Here is a 19958-nt window from a genome sequence, read left to right on the forward strand (position 1 = left end):
CTCAGCCTAAACGATTTGCCAGGGAACAAATTATAGATCCATGAGAGCAAAGATCGGCCGTTACAAGACGAATTATATCTGGAGCCGCCACAGAGACATCAGAGCCAGCGGCAGAAGAACTGGCTGAGGAAAGGCTGATCTCACCGGGTTAATGAGCGCCGCTGATCCACTGGAGCTCACACACACACACACACACACACACACACACACACACACACACACACACACACACACACCAGATCACATGTTCAAATAGGCACTCTTTATATAAATAAACCACAGATTTGAGCTTTAAACAAGTACATTATCGACTGAAAAAGTCTTAAAACTAAGTTTTGTCACACATTAACAGTAGATTTTAACAAAAAAAAGACGTGTAAACACAGCCCATGTCAGCCATTTCTCAACGAGACGAGCCGCTGGCAGAAGCTCCGCCTATAACGCGAATTCGCGTCTGTTGTGCAGTGAATGTCACGCGCGATTGAAGCGAGTAAACTCAAAATGTTCAAGCGTCCACCTTCGCGCGATCAGCGCGAATTATTCGCGCGATTCGCGTCCGGTGTGAACACCACATAAGAGAGAGACGATGTACAGCACCATTGAAAAGGAGTGTTTGGGAAGCCGGTGGGCCGTTCTTACTCTCCGTTACTAACTAGTTCACCCTCTGTTCGGACCACGCCCCTCTGCAATGGCTCCACCGCATGAAGGATACCAAAGCGCGGATCACCCGTTGGTATCTAGCTTTACATCCATTTAAGTTCAAGGTGGTCCACAGGCCGGGGGCGCAGATGGTTGTGGCTGACTTTCTTTCCAGAAATGTGAGGCTGCAGGCCGGATGGATTCCCGGCCTGAGTCGGGCGGTGGGGTATGTGGCGAGGGGGGCGTGGTTTAGCGAGGTCTGTGACGGGAGAGAGGGTCAGAGGACGAGTAAGTGAATCAAGTGCAAATGATTGACACCCGTCTCTTGTTGCAGTAATTGGCGTGGAGAGACAGGTTAAAAGCCACGCAGGAAATGAGGACTGGAGAGAGAGAGAGGCTGGAAACGCACACACACACAGGCTGGGAGCTCGGACAGGAAAAGAGGACGTGCAGAGAGGAACTACCAAAGTGAAACCGTTGATATATGAGAGTCGAAGTTTGTTTTGAGTTGTGCGACGTGCACCTTGTTCTGTGACCTGAGTTAAAGAAAATAAAACCTGTTCCGAGTTTCCAGTCAGCCGACCCCTTGTCTTCTTCCTTTCCCATTTTACGAACTTTGCTACACAATAATTATAACAAAAAGTCAAAATGGACATTTTGACAAAATGACAAACATTTTTTATCTCATAATTCCAACCTCACAAGAATGAATTATTATTTTCATCTCATAATTATGAGGCGGTTTATGTTCTCATTCATCACACACTCAGTATAAAAATCATTTTTCATAATAACCAGATCCGTGTGTAAAAACAACCTTGACTGTTTATTGGATTGCCAAACATGTTAAGGCAGAGACAGTATAAAAAGCAACTGCAGTCGATGATACAGAAGACATGGAGAAAACCTTCATCATCATCATCATCATCATCATCATCATCACTGAAGAACAACGGCCGGTGGGGTGTGGACAACCAGACATGGCACTGAATCAATACAAAGGTACATAAGCCAGTTATAGTTGAGCTTCAGTAAACTATGTACAGCTATATACACCACCATAATACTGAGATGAACATCCACTTATACAATACGATAGATTAATGGCTGTTAATAACAGTATATTCATGTTAAGAAGTCAATGCAGAGCGAGCCACCGTACTTACAGTCACTTATAATCTATTGCAAACCGTCCGTTAGAGGTGATGAGAGAGCAAATACATTCAACAGTATGATCACAACAATATAAGTGCATACAGACAGCTAATGAAGCCATTTACAGGCGGAGTCCAGGAGCCACACGCCTCCGGTCCTACATTCATCGGTTAGAAGAGAGATCAGCGGCTGCCTCCCACAGAGGAGGACATGAGGAAAATCAACGGGAACGCCTCACATCTTCGGGAACGCCTCACATCTTCGGGAACGCCTCACATCTTCGGGAACGCCTCACATCTTCGGGAACGCCTCACATCTTCGGGAATGCCTGACATCTTCGGGAACGCCTCACATCGTCGGGAACGCCTCACATCGTCAGGAACGTCTGACATCGTCAGGAACGCCTCACATCGTCGGGAACGCCTCACATCGTCGGGAACGCCTCACATCGTCGGGAACGCCTGACATCGTCAGGAACGCCTCATATCGTCGGGAACGCCTCACATCGTCGGGAACGCCTGACATCGTCGGGAATGCCTGACATCTTCGGGAACGCCTCACATCGTCGGGAATGCCTGACATCGTTGGGAACGCCTGACATCGTCGGGAATGCCTGACATCTTCGGGAACGCCTCACATCGTTGGGAATGCCTGACATCTTCGGGAACGCCTCACATCGTCGGGAATGCCTGACATCTTCGGGAACGCCTCACATCGTCGGGAACGCCTGACATCTTCGGGAATGCCTCACATCGTCGGGAATGCCTGACATCTTCGGGAACGCCTCACATCGTCGGGAACGCCTCACATCGTCGGGAATGCCTCACATCTTCGGGAACGCCTCACATCGTCGGGAATGCCTGACATCTTCGGGAACGCCTCATATCGTCGGGAACGCCTCACATCGTCGGGAACGCCTCACATCGTCGGGAATGCCTGACATCTTCGGGAACGCCTCACATCGTCGGGAACGCCTGACATCTTCGGGAACGCCTCACATCGTCGGGAACGCCTCACATCGTCGGGAACGCCTCACATCGTCGGGAACGCCTCACACCATCGGGAACGCCTCACACCATCGGGAACGCCTCACATCGTCGGGAACGCCTCACATCGTCGGGAACGCCTGACATCTTCGGGAACGCCTCACATCGTCAGGAACGCCTCACACCATCGGGAACGCCTCACAGCATCGGGAACGCCTCACACCATCGGGAACGCCTCACATCGTCGGGAACGCCTCACATCTTCGGGAACGCCTCACACCATCGGGAACGCCTCACACCATCGGGAACGCCTCACATCTTCCCCTCGTTTTCTGCACATTAAACAGAAACACTCACTGAATGATACGGAGCCCGGCACGTCACCTATAGGAGAAAAAAAAACAATCCGTGCCGGCGGTTTTGCAATCCGTTCCCTCAGTTTATAAACCGTGATCACGAATTCTTAAACTGTTCCCTCGGTTTAACAAATCGTGGCCACGGATTAATAAACCGTACCCACGAATTTCCAATCCGTGCGCTCAGATTTTGCAAACCGTACCCTCGGTTTTTAAATCCGTTCCCACAAATTCATAATCCGTGCGCACGCTTTAACAATCCGTGCGCACGGGTTTGTAAAAACTTTACTCACAGATTCATTTTAGAAGAAGAACATTAAACTCCCAGGTAGCCTACGTGTTAACGAATCTTATTGTTTTATTGTGTATTATTCATCAAATTATATTAACTGCAGTGATTCTCTATAAACGGGTGGCGGAATACAACGATTTAATAAGAAATATGTGCGTCAAAATCTTGTTTAACTGTAATAACCTTAGCACTTATTATTATTGCCTAATAAACCTTGCATTGTGTATGACTGACTTTTAATTTATTTGTTCCTGTTTTCTTCTTCTAAATGCATGTAGCCTAAATGCAAAAATATGCACCACACACCCTCTTCCTGATTAAAAAATATATATCCGGGATAAATATATAAAAATGTTTCTCTTCAAACTATGCAGAACAATAATAATTAATAATTTATTCGACATATAAAAAATATAAACATAAGAATCACTGCCGCCCCATGAACGTCGCTGTGCCTTGCAGAGCCGTGACTTATGGCGGACCCTGGTGCAGCCACAAATATCATAACTAGCCTAGGCCTACTGTAATTAAGACATATATTCAAAGAATGTATCAAAAACAGAAAGACGGGCTTAGACTACTCAAAGGCCGCATAAACAGGCCAGTGGGTTCGTACGTCAATACATTCCCAACGATATTGGTTTGCTTCTTATTTATTAAATATACAGCCATTTAGTGGATGAAACCTTGATCAAAATTAAAATACAATTTATAGAAAACGAAATTCACTTTAAAGAAATTATTTCTGCAAAACAACACTCAATAAAAATCATGCCTGACCCCACTCCATGTCTCCGGACATATTCATGTGTCCCCGTAAATCAAAATAGCTTTAACAGCATATTAAACAATTTTTTAATAAAAATGTAAAAATGCAGAATGTTTTCTGTGATGGTAGGTTTAGGGGTAGTGTGTGTGTGTGTGTGTGTGTGTGTGTGTGTGTGTGTGCGATATGTAGGCTTAGGGGTAGTGTAGGGGGATAGAATGTACAGTTTGTACAGTATACAAACCATTAAGTCTATGGAATGCCATCTGCCTGTCTTTCCCCTTCCCCCTCTCTATCTGTGTGTGTGTGTGTGTGTGTGGGGGGGGGGTCTCTCTCTCACCCTGTGAGTATGTGTGTGTGCCTTTCTCTCAGTCCTTCCCCTCCCCCTCACTCTCACTCTATCATTGTGTGTGTGTGTGTGTGTGTGTGTGTGTGTGTGTGTGTGTGACTTTCTCTCTTGATCATAATTTAACCCTTTCATATAGGCTATCACAAATAACTATCACTTGAAATAAAAACGTCATGTGATGTGTTTGCCAAGATCACGTATGATGCACATGTCTTTAAATTAATTATTTACTGATATAATATAAATGTATTAAAACATAAATTTCACATGATTTTATAAAAGTGGCTATTTATAATAAACTTCCATAAAATGTAGACACGCATCTTACTCTTACCTGACACTGATATTAAAATCATCTTTGCAGTTTCTGTGATTTGGCTCCATTTATACATTTTTTATTAAAAGAAATTTATTGGACCACCCATATTGAAATGAAAGCATGTTTTATGGTGCATAAGATTGGTGCACAAACGGTAGCTAAGGTAGGTCAAAAACACATGAAGAGAAGTGTTAGAATAAAACAACATCAGCATTCGAATGGTATTCTGAACTCATTCCAATTTGACCTTTGACATAATCTGACATGAAATTCTTATAAATTTAATTTATCTCATAGATGTGGCTGTTGTGGTTTGTGGTCATAGCAGCACCAACTGCTGCAGTTATTGTGGTGAATTCAGATGACTTTGACATAGTCCTTTTATGTTTTCCCATTTTAAATGCCTATTGCCTGCCGTGCACAGTTAAGCTGATGCCACCGGGGTGGCGGTGCCACCGGCTTGGGCCCGTCATCGCTGCTCGCAGCTTTAATAATGTATTTAATTTAGTTCATTAGACATGAAATTTTAATAAACAAAACAAACAAATAGTTTCAAGTTTGTTATAATAAAGCATTTGTTCAACCCCCCACCCCCCAAAAAAATCAGTTTTCATTAATTTAACGCCATTTTAACTGGTGATAATAATAACAACCATAATTTAATAATACAGTTTATTTATTAAATAATGAATACTGTGATGCTGTGAAACTGATGTTTTCATATTGTGAATATCTCATTCTATTACGACCCTACACAGGAGATTCCCCACCCCGCTGTTAAAAAAAGTAACTCAGTAACTTTTACTCTGAGTACATTTTAAATGAACTACTTTTCACTTTTACTTGAGTAAATATTTAGACCGGTACTTTTACTTGTACTTAAGTAAAATTTTATTGAAGTAATAGTACTTTTACTTGAGTAGAATATTTAGTTACTCTTTGCACCTCTGTGCTAAGCTATGCTAAAAGTGCTAGCGCCAGACCCGGAGATCGGCTGAATGGATTCGAAAATGGTCAAACTCAACTGTTTAACTCTGGAGGAGACGGAAAATGAGCCTGTTTTCATAAATAGTGGTGTGTTCCTTTAAGTTCACAGTCTTTCTGTCCGATTTTCAAAAACGTTTTTGCTTCAAATTAAAGTTTGTAATGTTGTGATTCTTTAACAAATACTTTTTTTGGAAATCCCTATGGGAGACATGAATGGGAAAAATATTTCCAGAGTGTGTGTGGGCACTAATGTGTGGTGTTGTGTGTGTTTCTCACCGCTGGAGCAGGTCTGTGTTGACGTCACTTGCTGGTTCGCGACCAGAGCCGCTGAGCTCAAACCTTAAGATCACAGATCACAGAACATTACAATCAAACTCTTACCATACATCACTGTAAACACACTTAAAGGGCTCATATTTTCATCATGTCCACCAAAACCGTTCATTTCCCACTTAGGATTTGCTCCTGTGTCTTTAAAGCCACAAATGTGCCCTGGAGCTCAACAGCAGTCGTGTGTCTCATCTGTGCCAACAGCCGATCATTGTGTGGGTCAAAATTATCAATTTTTCCTCTATGCCAAAAATCATTAGGATATTAAGATCATGTTCCATGTTCGATTTCCTACCATAAATATATCATCAATGCATTATTAGTAGTAATATGCATTGCTAAGGACTTCGTTTGGACAACTTTAAAGGAGATTTTCTCAATATTTAGAGTTTTTTGCACCATCAGATCCAGATTTTCAAACCACACACCAATGGAGAGATTATTATTCAGCTTTCAGATGATGCATAAATCTCAATTTCATAAAATTGACCCTTATGACTGGTTTTGTGGTCCAGGGTCACATTTATTATATTATCAGCCACAATTATTATATATTCTTACGCAGACCGCAAAGTTGTTTCTGAAAGTTAAGGCCCCGATATATTTCAAGCGAAACTGAAGAACGAACTGGTCATTTAAATCAAAATCAGGCCAAGTGAAGTTCTTCGGGGTTTGTTTCTGGTGTTTCTGAAACAGCTTTTCAAAGTGAACCTTCCGAAAAAAGTTCATTGGTCCATGGTGATGATGTAATAGGTGGGTGTGGCTACGAGGCTCCACCCTCTTTCAGTCGGTCGAGGTCAGACACGAGTAAAAACATGAACACGACTTTCTAAAAATGTAAGTTTTCAGAAAAAAACACTCCATGAACGATGTATAAATAATGTTTTTGTGCTAACGTTTTGAGAACATTATTAAACACCAGGGCTCGTATTCCTAAAGGTTCTACGAATCCTCTCGGAAAGCTCCTAATTTAGCGTAAAAACTTTTTTAAGAGCGATAAGAGTGATCTTATTACAGTTACTGCAAATTACAGCAGTTTCAGAACCTTATTGTGTTACTGTTCATATCAAATACATTAAAGGGGTCATAAATTGAGATACTTTATAAAAGGTCATGGTAATATAAGAATATCCTGTACGTTTCAGAGCGGAGAACTTCGGCTCACGACTCACTGATTCATAACGCTCTGAACCGCTGAATCGACTCACTGATTCATAACGCTTCGAAGCTTCATGAGGCCGTGTTTTGAAATCGTCATCACTATATAAGTCGTTATTTAGGGTTTTTTTGCGCACAGAAACTATTCTCGTCTTCATAAAGTTATTGTAGAGCCGCTGTAGTGAGATGGACTTTGTAACTTTAGTCTTTAGTGTCTTTTAAGGGTCTTGAGAGTGTAAAGTTGAGCCAATGGAGGCCTTTCAGAGCATCAGATTTACACTAAAATATCTTCATTTGTGTCTGAAGATGAACGGAGGTCTGACGGGTGTCCAAACACATGAGGCTCAGGCATTAATGACACAATTTACATTTTTGGGTGAACTAACCCTTTAATACAGGCTATAGTGAGTTCAGTAGTGATAGTATCGTTCAGTTGTTTTTGACCTTTTCACCTTGAAAGGGGTCGTACTGGCCGGACACCAGTGTGTAGCTCATGCCCAGGTGAGTGAGATGGTGCGTCTGAAGATGGCGGCCGTAGGGAACCGGTTCTCTCTCCCGCTCAGTTTCCCGCTCCTGCTCTGGAGATCCTCTTTCTCCAGGCTGAAGGGACAAAACATACAGTGTGTAAACATTGCAATACTGTGAAGACAATGGCATTCGTCAAATGTTTTATAGAAGCCAAACGCTCTTAAAAATAAAGGTCCCAAAGAGGGTTTTTCCGCACTGACCAGTTCTGGTTCCCCAAATAACCTTTAGTGGAATGGATGTTAAAGGTTTAGTTCACCCAGAAATGAAAATTGTGTCATTAATTCCTCACCCTCATGTGGTTGGACACCCGTCAGACCTCCGTTCATCTTCAGACACAAATGAAGATATTTTAGTGTAAAGCTGATGCTGAGAAAGGCTTCAGATAGGCCTCCATTGGCATTCAGTACATTTACACTCACAAGACCCATAAAAGGCACTAAAAACGCTGTTACAAAGTCCATCTCACCACAGTGACTCTACAATCATTTGAAAAAAAATCAAAATAACACCTTTATCCAGCTTGTTCTTGTCTTCCGTGTGTGTCTCCACGACGCATGCGTGAGAATATGAGCAGATCCGGCGTTCGGACACATGACCCAGAAGAGATTTGTCTACAAGCAGAGGAAGACGCGCGTATCTCAGCTGTTGAATTCTACATTGATCGTGCTTTAGGTCTCGGTGTAGTTCTCAAAATGGGGCTAAAGTGGCATTTAATGGATTCCCGAACGCCGGATCTGCTCATATTCTCACGCATGCGTCGTGGAGACACACACGGAAGACAAGAAGAGGTTGAATAAAGGCGTTAATTTGATTTTTTTTGTGCACAAAAACTATTGTCGTCGCTTCGTAAAATTATTGTAGACTCACTGTGGTGAGATGGACTTTGTAATGACGTTTTTAGTGCCTTTTATGGGTCTTGTGAGTGTAAATGTACTGAATGCCAATGGAGGCCTATCTGAAGCCTTTCTCAGCATCAGCTTTACACTAAAATATCTTCATTTGTGTCTGAAGATGAACGGAGGTCTGACGGGTGTCCAACCACATGAAAGTGAGTAGTTAATGACAGAATTTTCATTTTTGGGTGAACTAACCCTTTAAAGGTTCATGGAACCATCAATGCCAATAAAGAACCTTTATTTTTAAGAGTGCACATTTTTTAAATTATGAATTTGTGCTGTCTACTTTTCCGAACAGGACACATATTTACAATGTGAAGCACCTTCATGAATCCATATTAATATGTCTGACGTATAATTTAGCGCTTTTCCACTGCGTGGTACAGTTTGGTACGGCTCGGCTAGACTCGCTTTGGCTCGGTTTGGTTTTCCACTGCAGTGGAACCGATACCGAGCCGTACCAGGCAGTGGAAACGTGCCAAAGTGAGCCTTACCGAGCCTTACCGAACTGTACTGAACCGTACCGAGCTGTACTGAGCATGTACTCAAAGGTCTTATTCAGTAGCTTAATGTAAAGATCAAAATAGCTGAAATTGTTTACAGCAACTTTAATCAATTAATGACAATTAAGGTCCTTGCACACTGAAGGCGTTTCTCAATGTCAAGGAAGGATCCTCGGAAGCCAGAATTCGACATCAGACATCCGTCGAAGGGCTGTTCCAATGTCGAGGATCCTCGGAATTTCAACCAAGGTCTGAAAAATATGCCATAAACAGGAAAGGATGCATACGAGTAGACTTCGCGCTCTTCGCGCTCTCAAATCCCCCACAATCCTATGCGCGCAGCTTTGCTATCTTGTTAAAAAAATACAAAATATCGGACATTGGCGGAGTCGGAGCGTTAACGGGGCAATATGCTTTCAAGTGTAAGTATTTACGTTACCAAACATTTGTTATAACTGTAGTAAATATAAGTAAAGTTTAACGTTTAAATGCCAGTACAAATTACTATTGTATTGATATTATACAAATGACGTTATTGATGGCTAACGGACCTTTTCACTGACGCAATGACGTGCACTTGCTAGCCTGTTCTCCGAATGCTAAAGAGGAGCCTTGCCTAGCCTCTGAAGGAAGTGACTCGGAAGGACCAGTCCTGCAGAGGAAGTATCCTTGACATTGAGAAACACCTTGAGTCGGTTTTCAAACATTTGCAAAACAATACAAAATGGAGTCTTCAAACAGTGAGGATGATTTTGTTGCCCTCTCTCTTCTTAAAAAGAGAGAAAGAAAGAGGAAATGTTGGGGAAAGGAGAGTTCCACCGCCTTATCAAGGAGCTGCGGGATTATCCCCAGCGATTCAAAGTTTACTTAAGGATGTCAGTGGCTCAGTTTCATGCTTCGCTAGCGATACTGGAGCCACATATTAAAAAGAACCAACTTTTTTTTTCGTCGTACAGTTTGTCATTGAACTTTGTTTGTCATGCGATGCTTTGTGCTGCGAGACGAAGTGGATCAATTTGTCAGACGTTGTGTTTGCTTGGACAATGGCAAACCTCTCAAAATGCTTGCTATGGATGCTAAAAACGCAGAAAATCGAATCCAAAATTTTTCAATGGACGAAAGTTTCGGAGGCAGTGTGTAAACGTGATTGACACAACGTGAGCTCGTTTTTTCCCGTGCGAATTTCGGAATATCAGACTCAGTGTGTAAGGACCTTTAGGCTCTGTTTACACCTGGTGTTAAGATACGTTTTGGTGGATCAGATCACAAGTAGACGAGGGAGACACATTCACGTTTACACCCGGAGACGATGGAAAAACATTCGGAGAGCATCAGCTTTAGCTATAGACAGACACAAGACCAGCCGAATGCTTTGAATGCACGTTAGAAATTAGGACACCATCTTCATCTTCAAACCAAACTTGTGTCTCCAGTCGACAAAGTCTAAATCCCGTCTGGCTAGCGCTCTTCCCATAATGTTTCCGCATTAGGTCAGTAGGCAGAGAGTAGGCGGTCTTTTAGTGGCTGTTCCAACACATTTGACCACATGAGCGTCTACACTACGAAAGCAATCCGGTCGAATGTGTTTGACTACCTCTGAAAGAGATCAAAAGTGGACAAGCTCAAAACATCAAGACCCCACTTGTGATCCGATCGACCAAAACACATCTTAACACCAGGTGTAAACACGGCCTTAAACACTTGGGATCTGTAGTGTGCAAACAATTCCCAACAATTTGCCAGCATTCATACTGTTCTGGATATTCGTGAAGGAACTATATTTACATTTAGGACATTTCAGATTATCCAGAACAGATCCACAGTTTGATCATATTTTGGTCCACTCTGCGGTGGCCAATAAACCTAGCCTTACTAGTAAATGCTCCAACAGTCTTGTTGTTTTGTAGTGGGATACATACAACAGGAGATTTGCCATGATAAGGCAGGAGAGGATGCGACAGAAGCTCTAATGCTGTCGAATCTGTCACTGGTTTGCTGCTTTGAGCTGCTTCTGAATCCTCTCTCCCTGCCGTCTTCCCATACAGAGGGTAATGGAAACCTAGAAAGAAACACACACAGCTTACTCTTTGTAGCGGCACAATAACAATCGCTAAGGAGCTGAGGGAGTGAGGGAATAACTCTTGTGGCACGCCAATCCTTGATACTCGCATCTTGTAAAGCGTTGTACGGTCAACGCAAATATGTGCTCCTGCACCCACCCTTCATTCTCCCATGCCAACACACACACACACACACACACTTTTTGCCACACCTGCTACTGGCCATAAATATTTTTTACCAGCCATTAAGCATAGATGTATCCCTATTAAAGTTACACAAGTTTACGTTCACTTAAAGGATTAGTTCACTTCAAAATGAACATTTCCTGATGATTTCCTCACCCCATCTCATCCAAGATGTTCATGTGTTTCGCTCTTCAGTGGAAATGAAGTTTTTTGAGGAAAACATTTCAGGATTTTTCTGCTAATGGACTTCAATGGGAACCAACGGCTGAAGGTCCAAATCACTGCAGTTTCAGAGGCTCTGACCAATCCCAGACGAGGAATAGAGTCTGATCTAGACAAACCATCACCACATTTACAACACAAACACACATTTATACACTTTAACCTCACTTTCAGTGTTGTTCGTATGATGTCATCACGTCAGAAAGGTCACATGACGCAGGTGGAAGTGCCGATAAACTCTGAGAACATCTCATGTTCTCCTCCAACTTTAAAATCGTCCGTCATCGTTGTTTCCCCTTTATTTGTGTAAAGGGCGTTTGATTTAGTCTTTGCACGTTGGTTTTAACACTGGGTCGGCACTTCCACCTGCATCATGTGACCTTTCCGACGTGATGACATCATACGAACAACACAGAAGTCGAGCGTCTGAGGTTAAAGTGTATAAATGTGTGTGTTTGTGTTGTAAATGTGTTGATGGTTTGTCTAGATCAGACTCTATTCCTCGTCTGGGATTGGTCAGAGCCTCTGAAACTGCAGTGATTTGGACCTTCAGCCGTTGGTTCCCATTGAAGTCCAGCTAAAAAAATCCTGGAATAATTTCCGCAAAAAACGACTGAAGAAAGAAAGACATGAACATCTTGGATGAGATGGGGTGAGGAAATCATCAGGAAATGTTCATTTTGAAGTGAACTTTAAACCTTTAAGTTCATGACTATGTTCACGAGGATACTTGCCAAGACGGGTATTTTGTCATAATTTTGTTTGAATATGTCTGTTCAAGACATGAAAGAGAGCTCAATTCGGCATTTGTGCGCTGTCTGAGAAATAAATAGAGTTCCCTTTCGTGTCTTCTTGCACTTTTGTGACGACGCAGCACTGGACCGTCATCTGTCCAGAGCGTTGTTCATGTTCTTACAATATTTGCATTGTTAGAATTAATAAAAAGGGTGCCGGCCAACTGGCGATTGACACCAATTTTTACTCGCATTTGGCACTTGGCGAGTGTTCATTTTAGGCCATGCACACAGGTGTTTTATACGGTGGCCCAGTAGTGCACAACACAACGCAATATAAAAAGCAAACATAAGTTCACAACACAACGAAAACAAGCCACAAAGAAATTAAGCCACAACACAACGGAAATGCTCCCAACCACTCGGGGACACTCGGAGCGCGGTAAAGTTGCCACTGTTCAATCTTACAAAGATATCAATACCACAATTAGTTTTAACAGTATGTAGGCTAACCGTTGTTTTTCTACATTAAATATTCATTCAAAATCACATACATGCATTATAGCTCGAGAACGCTTTGACCCGATACCGCGGCGCTAAGGGAACGTCTGCCAATTCCACTAAGTGGTTGAAACGTATAATTTGTATGAATTAAAATGACTTTTAACATTTAAGAACAGACATGTTAAAATTCCACAGCTTGATTGTATTGGTAAAACTGAATTTAAATATAAAAAAGTACATTTAATTCATCCAAATAATACGTGTCAACAACTTTGTGGGATTGGCAGACGTTCCCTTAGTGCCGTGGCAGCGGGTCAAAGCATTCTCGAGAACAAATATGCAGCTATAATGCACGTAGGTGATTTTGAATTGATATTTCATGTCGCTATACAACTGCACACTTAAAACTGATCGTAGTGTTTAAATATTTGTAAGACTGGCGAATCTATAGAACAATGCAAGGAAAACTAACTTTACCGCAACCCCTAGTGGTCGGGAGCATTTTCGTTGTGTTGTGGCTTTATTTCGTTGTGTTGTGAACTTGTATGCTTTTTAAATTTCGTTGTGTTGTGCACTACTGGGCCACAGTAGTTTTAACCCCACATAATTAAAGGGTTTCTTCACCCAAAAATGAAAATTCTGTCATTAATTCCTCACCCTCATGTCGTTGGACACCCGTCAGACCTCCGTTCATCTTCAGACACAAATGAAGATATTTTAGTGTAAAGCTGATGCTGAGAAAGGCTTCAGATAGGCCTCCATTGGCATTCAGTACATTTACACTCCCAAGACCCATAAAAGGCACTTAAAACGTCGTTACAAAGTCCATCTCACCACAGTGACTCTACAATAATTTTACGAAGCGACGACAATAGTTTTTGTGCGAAAAAAAAAATCAAAATAACGACTTTATTCAACCTCTTCTTGTCTTCCGTGTGTGCCTCCACGACGTATGCGCGAGAATATGACGTAGCGCCTGGGTTCGGGAATCCATTAAATGCTCACTTTAGCCCCATTTTGAGAACTACGGCGAGACCTAAAGCAAGATCAATGTAGAATTCAACAGCTGAGATACGCGTGTCTTCCTCTGCTTGTAAACAAATCTCTTCTGGGTCATGTGTCCGAACGCCGGATCTGCTCATATTCTCGCGCATGCGTCGTGGAGACACACACGGAAGACAAGAACAAGTTGGATAAAGGTGTTATTTTGATTTTTTTTTGCGCACAAAAACTATTGTCGTCGCATCGTAAAATTATGGTAGAGTCACTGTGGTGAGATGGACTTTGTAACGGCGTTTTTAGTGCCTTTTATGGGTCTTGTGAGTGTAAATGTACTGAATGCCAATGGAGGCCTATCTGAAGCCTTTCTCAGCATCAGCTTTCAACAAAAATATCTTAATTTGTGTTCCGAAGATGAACGGAGGTCTGACGGGTGTCGAACGACATGAGGGTGAGTAATTAATGACAGAATTTTCATTTTTGGGTGAACTAACCCTTTAATGACACTCCCCTTCTACCCTTGGTCACATGACATTCGCATTACATGGTTACTAAGCAGTTTGTTGTTCAAGCTTCACTTCACTTGTGGTGTCATATTGACAGTGTATAGAAGACGATTACCTGGGTAATTGTGCACCAGCGCTGGAGACATCACTCGGTAAGCATTGCTGCTGGCCTCACACAGGTGTAAATAAGGGTAGGAGTGCTGGAACTGGAGGAAGGATTGCTGGGGTGACGACGCGCCCCCTCTCGCGGTCTGCGAGTCTTCCGACATCTCGCCCGCCATCTCGTCCCCCTCCGGCCTGGTACTTTCCTCGGAGACCTCGGCCGCCGTCTCACATTTGACGTTCTGGAGTTCGGCCTCCAGCCTGGACTCGGACTCTACAGGCATGTGCCAGTCTTTCCCCTTGTCTGGACTGAGACTCATTTCCTCAGAGATCTTGTTGACCTCTTGATTTTGCTGCTTCACATATTTGGACTGATAAGAGTGGCTCCAGGACTGAGATTCTGAAGCCTAAACCCAGAGGAACATCTACCGTCAAACAGTTTCTGCTCTGACAACCATCGAAATTACACAGCTTACAGGGAAGCCCTTTGTTATGAAACAGTAGCCCTGTGTTTAATGCGTTCATTGAACATTTCAAAAGGATGGCAACATCAATATGATCTCAATCATCAAAGAATCCGGGCAACTCGATCATTTGATGATTAAGGATCATATTTCCAAAAAACACCACTCAAAACAACATGCGTTGGACTGTTATCCCAGCATAACCAAGTCTTTAAAAGAACACTTCCTCAGTAAATGATAAGTAACATCAGTAACTTACATTTAGAAATGTTACATTTGTGTCCACATTTGATTTTGAGTTTGAGGTATCCAAACTGAGGTCTTCCGATTCCTTGAGGACCCCTTGTTCTTTTGTCATGCCATGGATATGGGACGGCTTTCCCTGCTGCTGAAATGCCTTGTCCATCTCCACATAGATGAAGCCGGGTTTCGCACAACTAATCTTAACAGAGTTCGCCCCCTTATGAATCGACTGAGGAGAGCTCATAAACTGTTTTTGCTCATCCTTGGTTCGTTCCTTCTGCCTAACTTGACCTCTACTCTGCTTGCTATACTGTATTTCCTCACAGCAGGCCTCACTGAGCGGCCTGTGGGAGCTGGGCATCATCAGAACCTTCTGGTCCATGGAAACACCCCGGCTGTACTGTCCGTAATACAAGGACTGAGCCAGCGCTGTGTGCGTCTCGGCGTACTGAAGCTGCGATTGGCTAGACGATTCGGAGCTTTTTACATCCTCACTCGAATCTCTCAAGTCATCCTTCGTCCGACCGTAAGGTGAGGCCACCTTGTGGAACGGAGTGGAATTGGCTTGCCCAGGGTGCATGTACCCCGGGATACAATGGGATTCATAGCCATGGCCATTAGATGTGGACAGGACCTCTTTTCCTGGGGTCACCGTGCCAGCAGTGCCAGCAATTTTGGGATTGATGTTGGCGTTCGAGTCTTGTGTGGAGTTCCTTCTAGATCTCGAGTTCGACCCGCCGTCCTCAGCAGCGTCGGATATGTCGGAGTATGCAGGGCTGTTTGTTTTAGCGGTCACTCCATCGCCGTTTGTAAGAGGGCCACAGTCGATTCTCGCAGCGCTCCCGATGGAAGGACTCGGCGCGTTGTCCGAGAAGGTGTACACCTTGTCGGCCTCGGCTCTGATGCTCGCCATGCGGCTTTCCTGCGTTTCGCCCGGACCGTTCACAACGTCTTGCTTGCTCAAGTGCTCTTTCAAGAGGCTCACAGGAAACTCTTTCCCGATACTCTTGGCATCGTCCGTTTTGGTGTAAATCGGGTCGCTTTTGGGACTCCGGGGATCTTTGCAATTCTTGTCCTTTAATCGATGCTTCTCCTTTCTCTTACTGTCTTTGCTCAGGACTGCGGTGGTGTTGGTCATGTTAACTTGTGCAATAATGTCCAGCTTTGGCTTGATGGGTTTCAGGGAGAGGTTCTTGGCTTTTGTGAGGGCAACAGTTGGCGAGGCCTGATGAGAAGAAACGTCTGGGATTTTAGTAGAAAAAGCAGCGGGGGGAATAGCGGTCAGCTTCGGAGGAGCAGGGGCGGTGTTGATGAGTCTATTGGTTCTAGACTTAGCTGAGCATCTCTCAGCGAACCCACTTTCTTTCTTTACTTTGCTACAGATGTCCCTCTTATCAATGGCACCCTCCGCTTCAAGCTTGGGCATCTCGACAGATGTGTTACGATCCGTCATGAGGCAGTTCTCAAGGACCACAGACATGTTGGAAATGAGTGGGAGGTTGCTCAGATCGTCTATGGATCCGTCCTTGCTTGTCAAGTTCTGGCGTATTTTTGCATTGGCTATGGCGCTATCATTGTTGAGCAAGGCTTTCCTGCTCTTCGGAGAACCGACTGCATTGAGTTTATAAATGCTTCTGGGCTTCTTGGAGACCACGTTCTCAGAAGAATCAAAAGGTACAGAGCTGAGTGCTTCATCAAAATCTGAAAGTCTGTCTTCGCTTTCCACCTCAAACTCTTGCTTGCTGTCGCTGTTCAGGTGAGCGTGGGACTGGTGGTAGCGCAGGCCGTTGATATGTTTGTACTTCTTGTTGCAGTTCGGATGTGGACAGTCTATTAGCATTGGGGACGCGCAAACTTGATCAAGAAACACAGGGTCGGATTTACCCTGAGGGGTGGAAGGAGCGCTCCTGGATTTGGCTCGTATCCTTTTCCCATTCCCATTCCGAATGTCCTCCGAGACCAAGCTTAAATCTAGATCCGCTGGGGCTTTGCCTTTTCTTTTTCCGCATATGAGTGGATTGGATTTGATGTCCTCCACGGCGTAGTATCCCGGTGTCCTACAGCCACTGAGGTTCAGACTCCCTCGTCTTCCTTTGTTGCCGATTCCCACACCGCGCCTCTTGTGAGTTAGTCCTCGTATCTTGGAAAGACTTGGGTCAGTAGCCGGTTGATCTGGAATGCCAAGGCGCATCCGTTTACCACGTCCACGAGCACAAGGCATTTCAGAGTCACTCATTGGCGACTCGCAAAACCTAGTTAAAAACAATGGGGAGTCATGAGTGTATGGAAATAAACACAATCATATGAAATTAGGGATGCCACAATTCTCAATATAATATTGAACCGTTCGGTACGGCCTTCACGGTTCAATACGCGCCTGTGAATTGCGGTTTTTCGGTTTTGCATTTAATTAAGTATTTTTCTACATATTCTATCATTTGCCTCCATCCCAATATACTGAACAACGTGACATACATTCACATCATGCGTTAGCGGTACAGTTATACTCACGGAACACTATAGTTATTCACAATCACGAAAGTTCATTATTTGCATGCGTTTTAAAGCCTTGCCGGCTCATTCGCGTGCATATGCACTGTTTTAACATGCGCTTCTACGAGCGGCGCACTAAACGCATGTCAAACACGTGATTACTGGACTAAGTAGTCTTACTGCGCTAATACTGTCAAATACACACAAGGTTAATATAAACACAGTCGGTTATGTCTAAAGTGAAAGTAAAATCGGCGTGTGTCTGTATATTAGATGCGTGCAGGTCTTAAATTGACAGCAGCGCAGCCTAGTGAACATGCGGTCCTTAAAGGGACAGTTCACCTCTAAAATTATGTCATTATTTACTCACTCTAATATTGTTCCAAACCTGTATTGATTTCTCAATTTTTGAGTGAACTATCCATTTAATGTTAATACAACAACAAAAGACAAAGAGAAAATCACTAACTGCTCTTGACTGAAGAACTTTAATACAGTAGCTTTAATAAAAATCAATGTATATTTTGTATAGTGAAGTCTATGTAGTGTTTTATTTTTACATTTATTCATTCAATTTCATACTTAAATGCTGCTGTACAGCTCTGAGCTACCAGTGTAAATCTTAAAGAAAGAAAGAATAAAGAAAGAGTATTGCAATTAAAAAATAGTCTTTTTTCTCCTTAACCTCTTGCTGTTCCTGTCGCTTAAGAATAGAATAACAAAAAACTGATGTGACAAGCCATCATAACCGAACCAAAAACCGTGGTTAAAAACTGAGGTGTGTGTTGAACCGTGGACTAACTGTATTGTTGCATCCCTATATGAAATCTAAACAGGTTTAAAAAAAGAATGTTCTTTAACATTCTTCACGAAAAGAATGTTCTTTAAAATCATCGTAATTAACTTCTTAAAGTTAGGATAACCTCCAACCAATCTTAAATACCCAAATGTAAGATGTTTAATGATTTATTGGGTTGTTTCAAATATTAAGCATAACAACATAACAGTAGCTAGCTAAATATAATATTTATAACTAATAGTACCATATGGACGAATATACAACCAGCAACCAGCTCGCACCAACCAGCGCACGAGAAATCCAGCGTAATTTAAAAATACTACAGTTATTATGTCACAAATTGTAGTTTTAAGACTTTTTCAGGCGAGAATGTACTTTTTAAAGGTTAAATCTGTGGTTTATTTATAAAGAGAGCGATTTTATCTGGCGTTTTCGGAGTTGTGAGATCCAGGCGATCAGCGGCTGTTCAGCGCTCATTAACCCCGGCGAGAGCAGCCTTTCCTCGGCCAGTCCTTCTGAAGTCTGGCTCTGATATCTCTGAGATATGATTCGTTTTGTGTAGATCTAACGGCTGATCTTGTACCCGAGAACTTGCGCCGATATTTAACACCCAAAAAGCAAGAACACGCTTAACATTCTGCAGTAGTTAAAGGGAAAGTTCACCCAAAAATGAAAATTCTGTCATTAATTCCTCTCTCTCATGTCGGTCCAAACCCATCAGACACAAGTGAAGTTTGTGTTTGTTTTTGCGCACTAAAGTATTCTCATCTCTTCATCACATTAAGGCTGAACCACTGGAGTCACATGGGCTATTTTAACCATGTCTTTACTTGCTTTCATGCCCTTGAAAGTGTTCATCACACTGCTGTCTATGGAGGGGTCAGAGAGCTCTGGGGTTTCATTTGTGTCTGAAGATGAACGAAGGTCTGACGGGTTTGGAACGACATGAGGAATAAATGACAGAATTTACACTTTTGGGTGAACCAACCCTTTAATTTGCGCTTCTCTTGGTAGATTGTGTTGCTCCTAATGGAAATGAGCTTCTGCGTCTGTGTTCTTTAATTTGCACATTGTCAGTAGATAATCCACAGAACTTTCCACTCCCATCTGCGCTTTTATGAGATGTCCGTCTCATGCTAATTTGCCCGGTTTAGTCAATCTGGCACTTTGGACATTAAAAGGTTAGTTCACCCAAAAATGAAAATTATCCCATGATTCACTCCCCCTCAACCCATCCTAGGTGTGTGTGACATTCTTGTTTCAGCCGAACACAATCAGAGTTTATATTAATAAATATCCTGGCTCTTCCAAGCTTTATAATTGGCGTGAACTGTATCTTAGATTTTGAAACCCAAAAAAGTGCATCCATCCATCGTAAAAGT

At 42.9% G+C, this 19958-nt stretch overlaps 1 protein-coding gene across 1 annotated transcript in view; it reads right to left on the reverse strand.

Moving 5' to 3' along the window:
- Window positions 1-1447: 1447 nt before the first annotated feature.
- Window positions 1448-19958, reverse strand: part of znf608 (zinc finger protein 608) — a gene marked incomplete at its 5' end in the record, with an annotated part of 29689 nt that continues 11178 nt past the window's right edge. The window contains 7 exons of the mRNA XM_079827096.1: window positions 1448-2053; window positions 2147-3112; window positions 6126-6188; window positions 7790-7937; window positions 11184-11323; window positions 14591-14984; window positions 15301-17536. Coding sequence (XP_079683222.1) covers window positions 3093-3112; window positions 6126-6188; window positions 7790-7937; window positions 11184-11323; window positions 14591-14984; window positions 15301-17536 — 3001 coding nt within the window. The 3' untranslated portion in view covers window positions 1448-2053; window positions 2147-3092. The remainder of the gene's footprint in view (window positions 2054-2146; window positions 3113-6125; window positions 6189-7789; window positions 7938-11183; window positions 11324-14590; window positions 14985-15300; window positions 17537-19958) is intronic.

This window comes from Gobio gobio, assembly GCF_949357685.1.
Source record: "Gobio gobio genome assembly, chromosome: 10".
NCBI classification, from domain to species: domain Eukaryota; kingdom Metazoa; phylum Chordata; class Actinopteri; order Cypriniformes; family Gobionidae; genus Gobio; species Gobio gobio.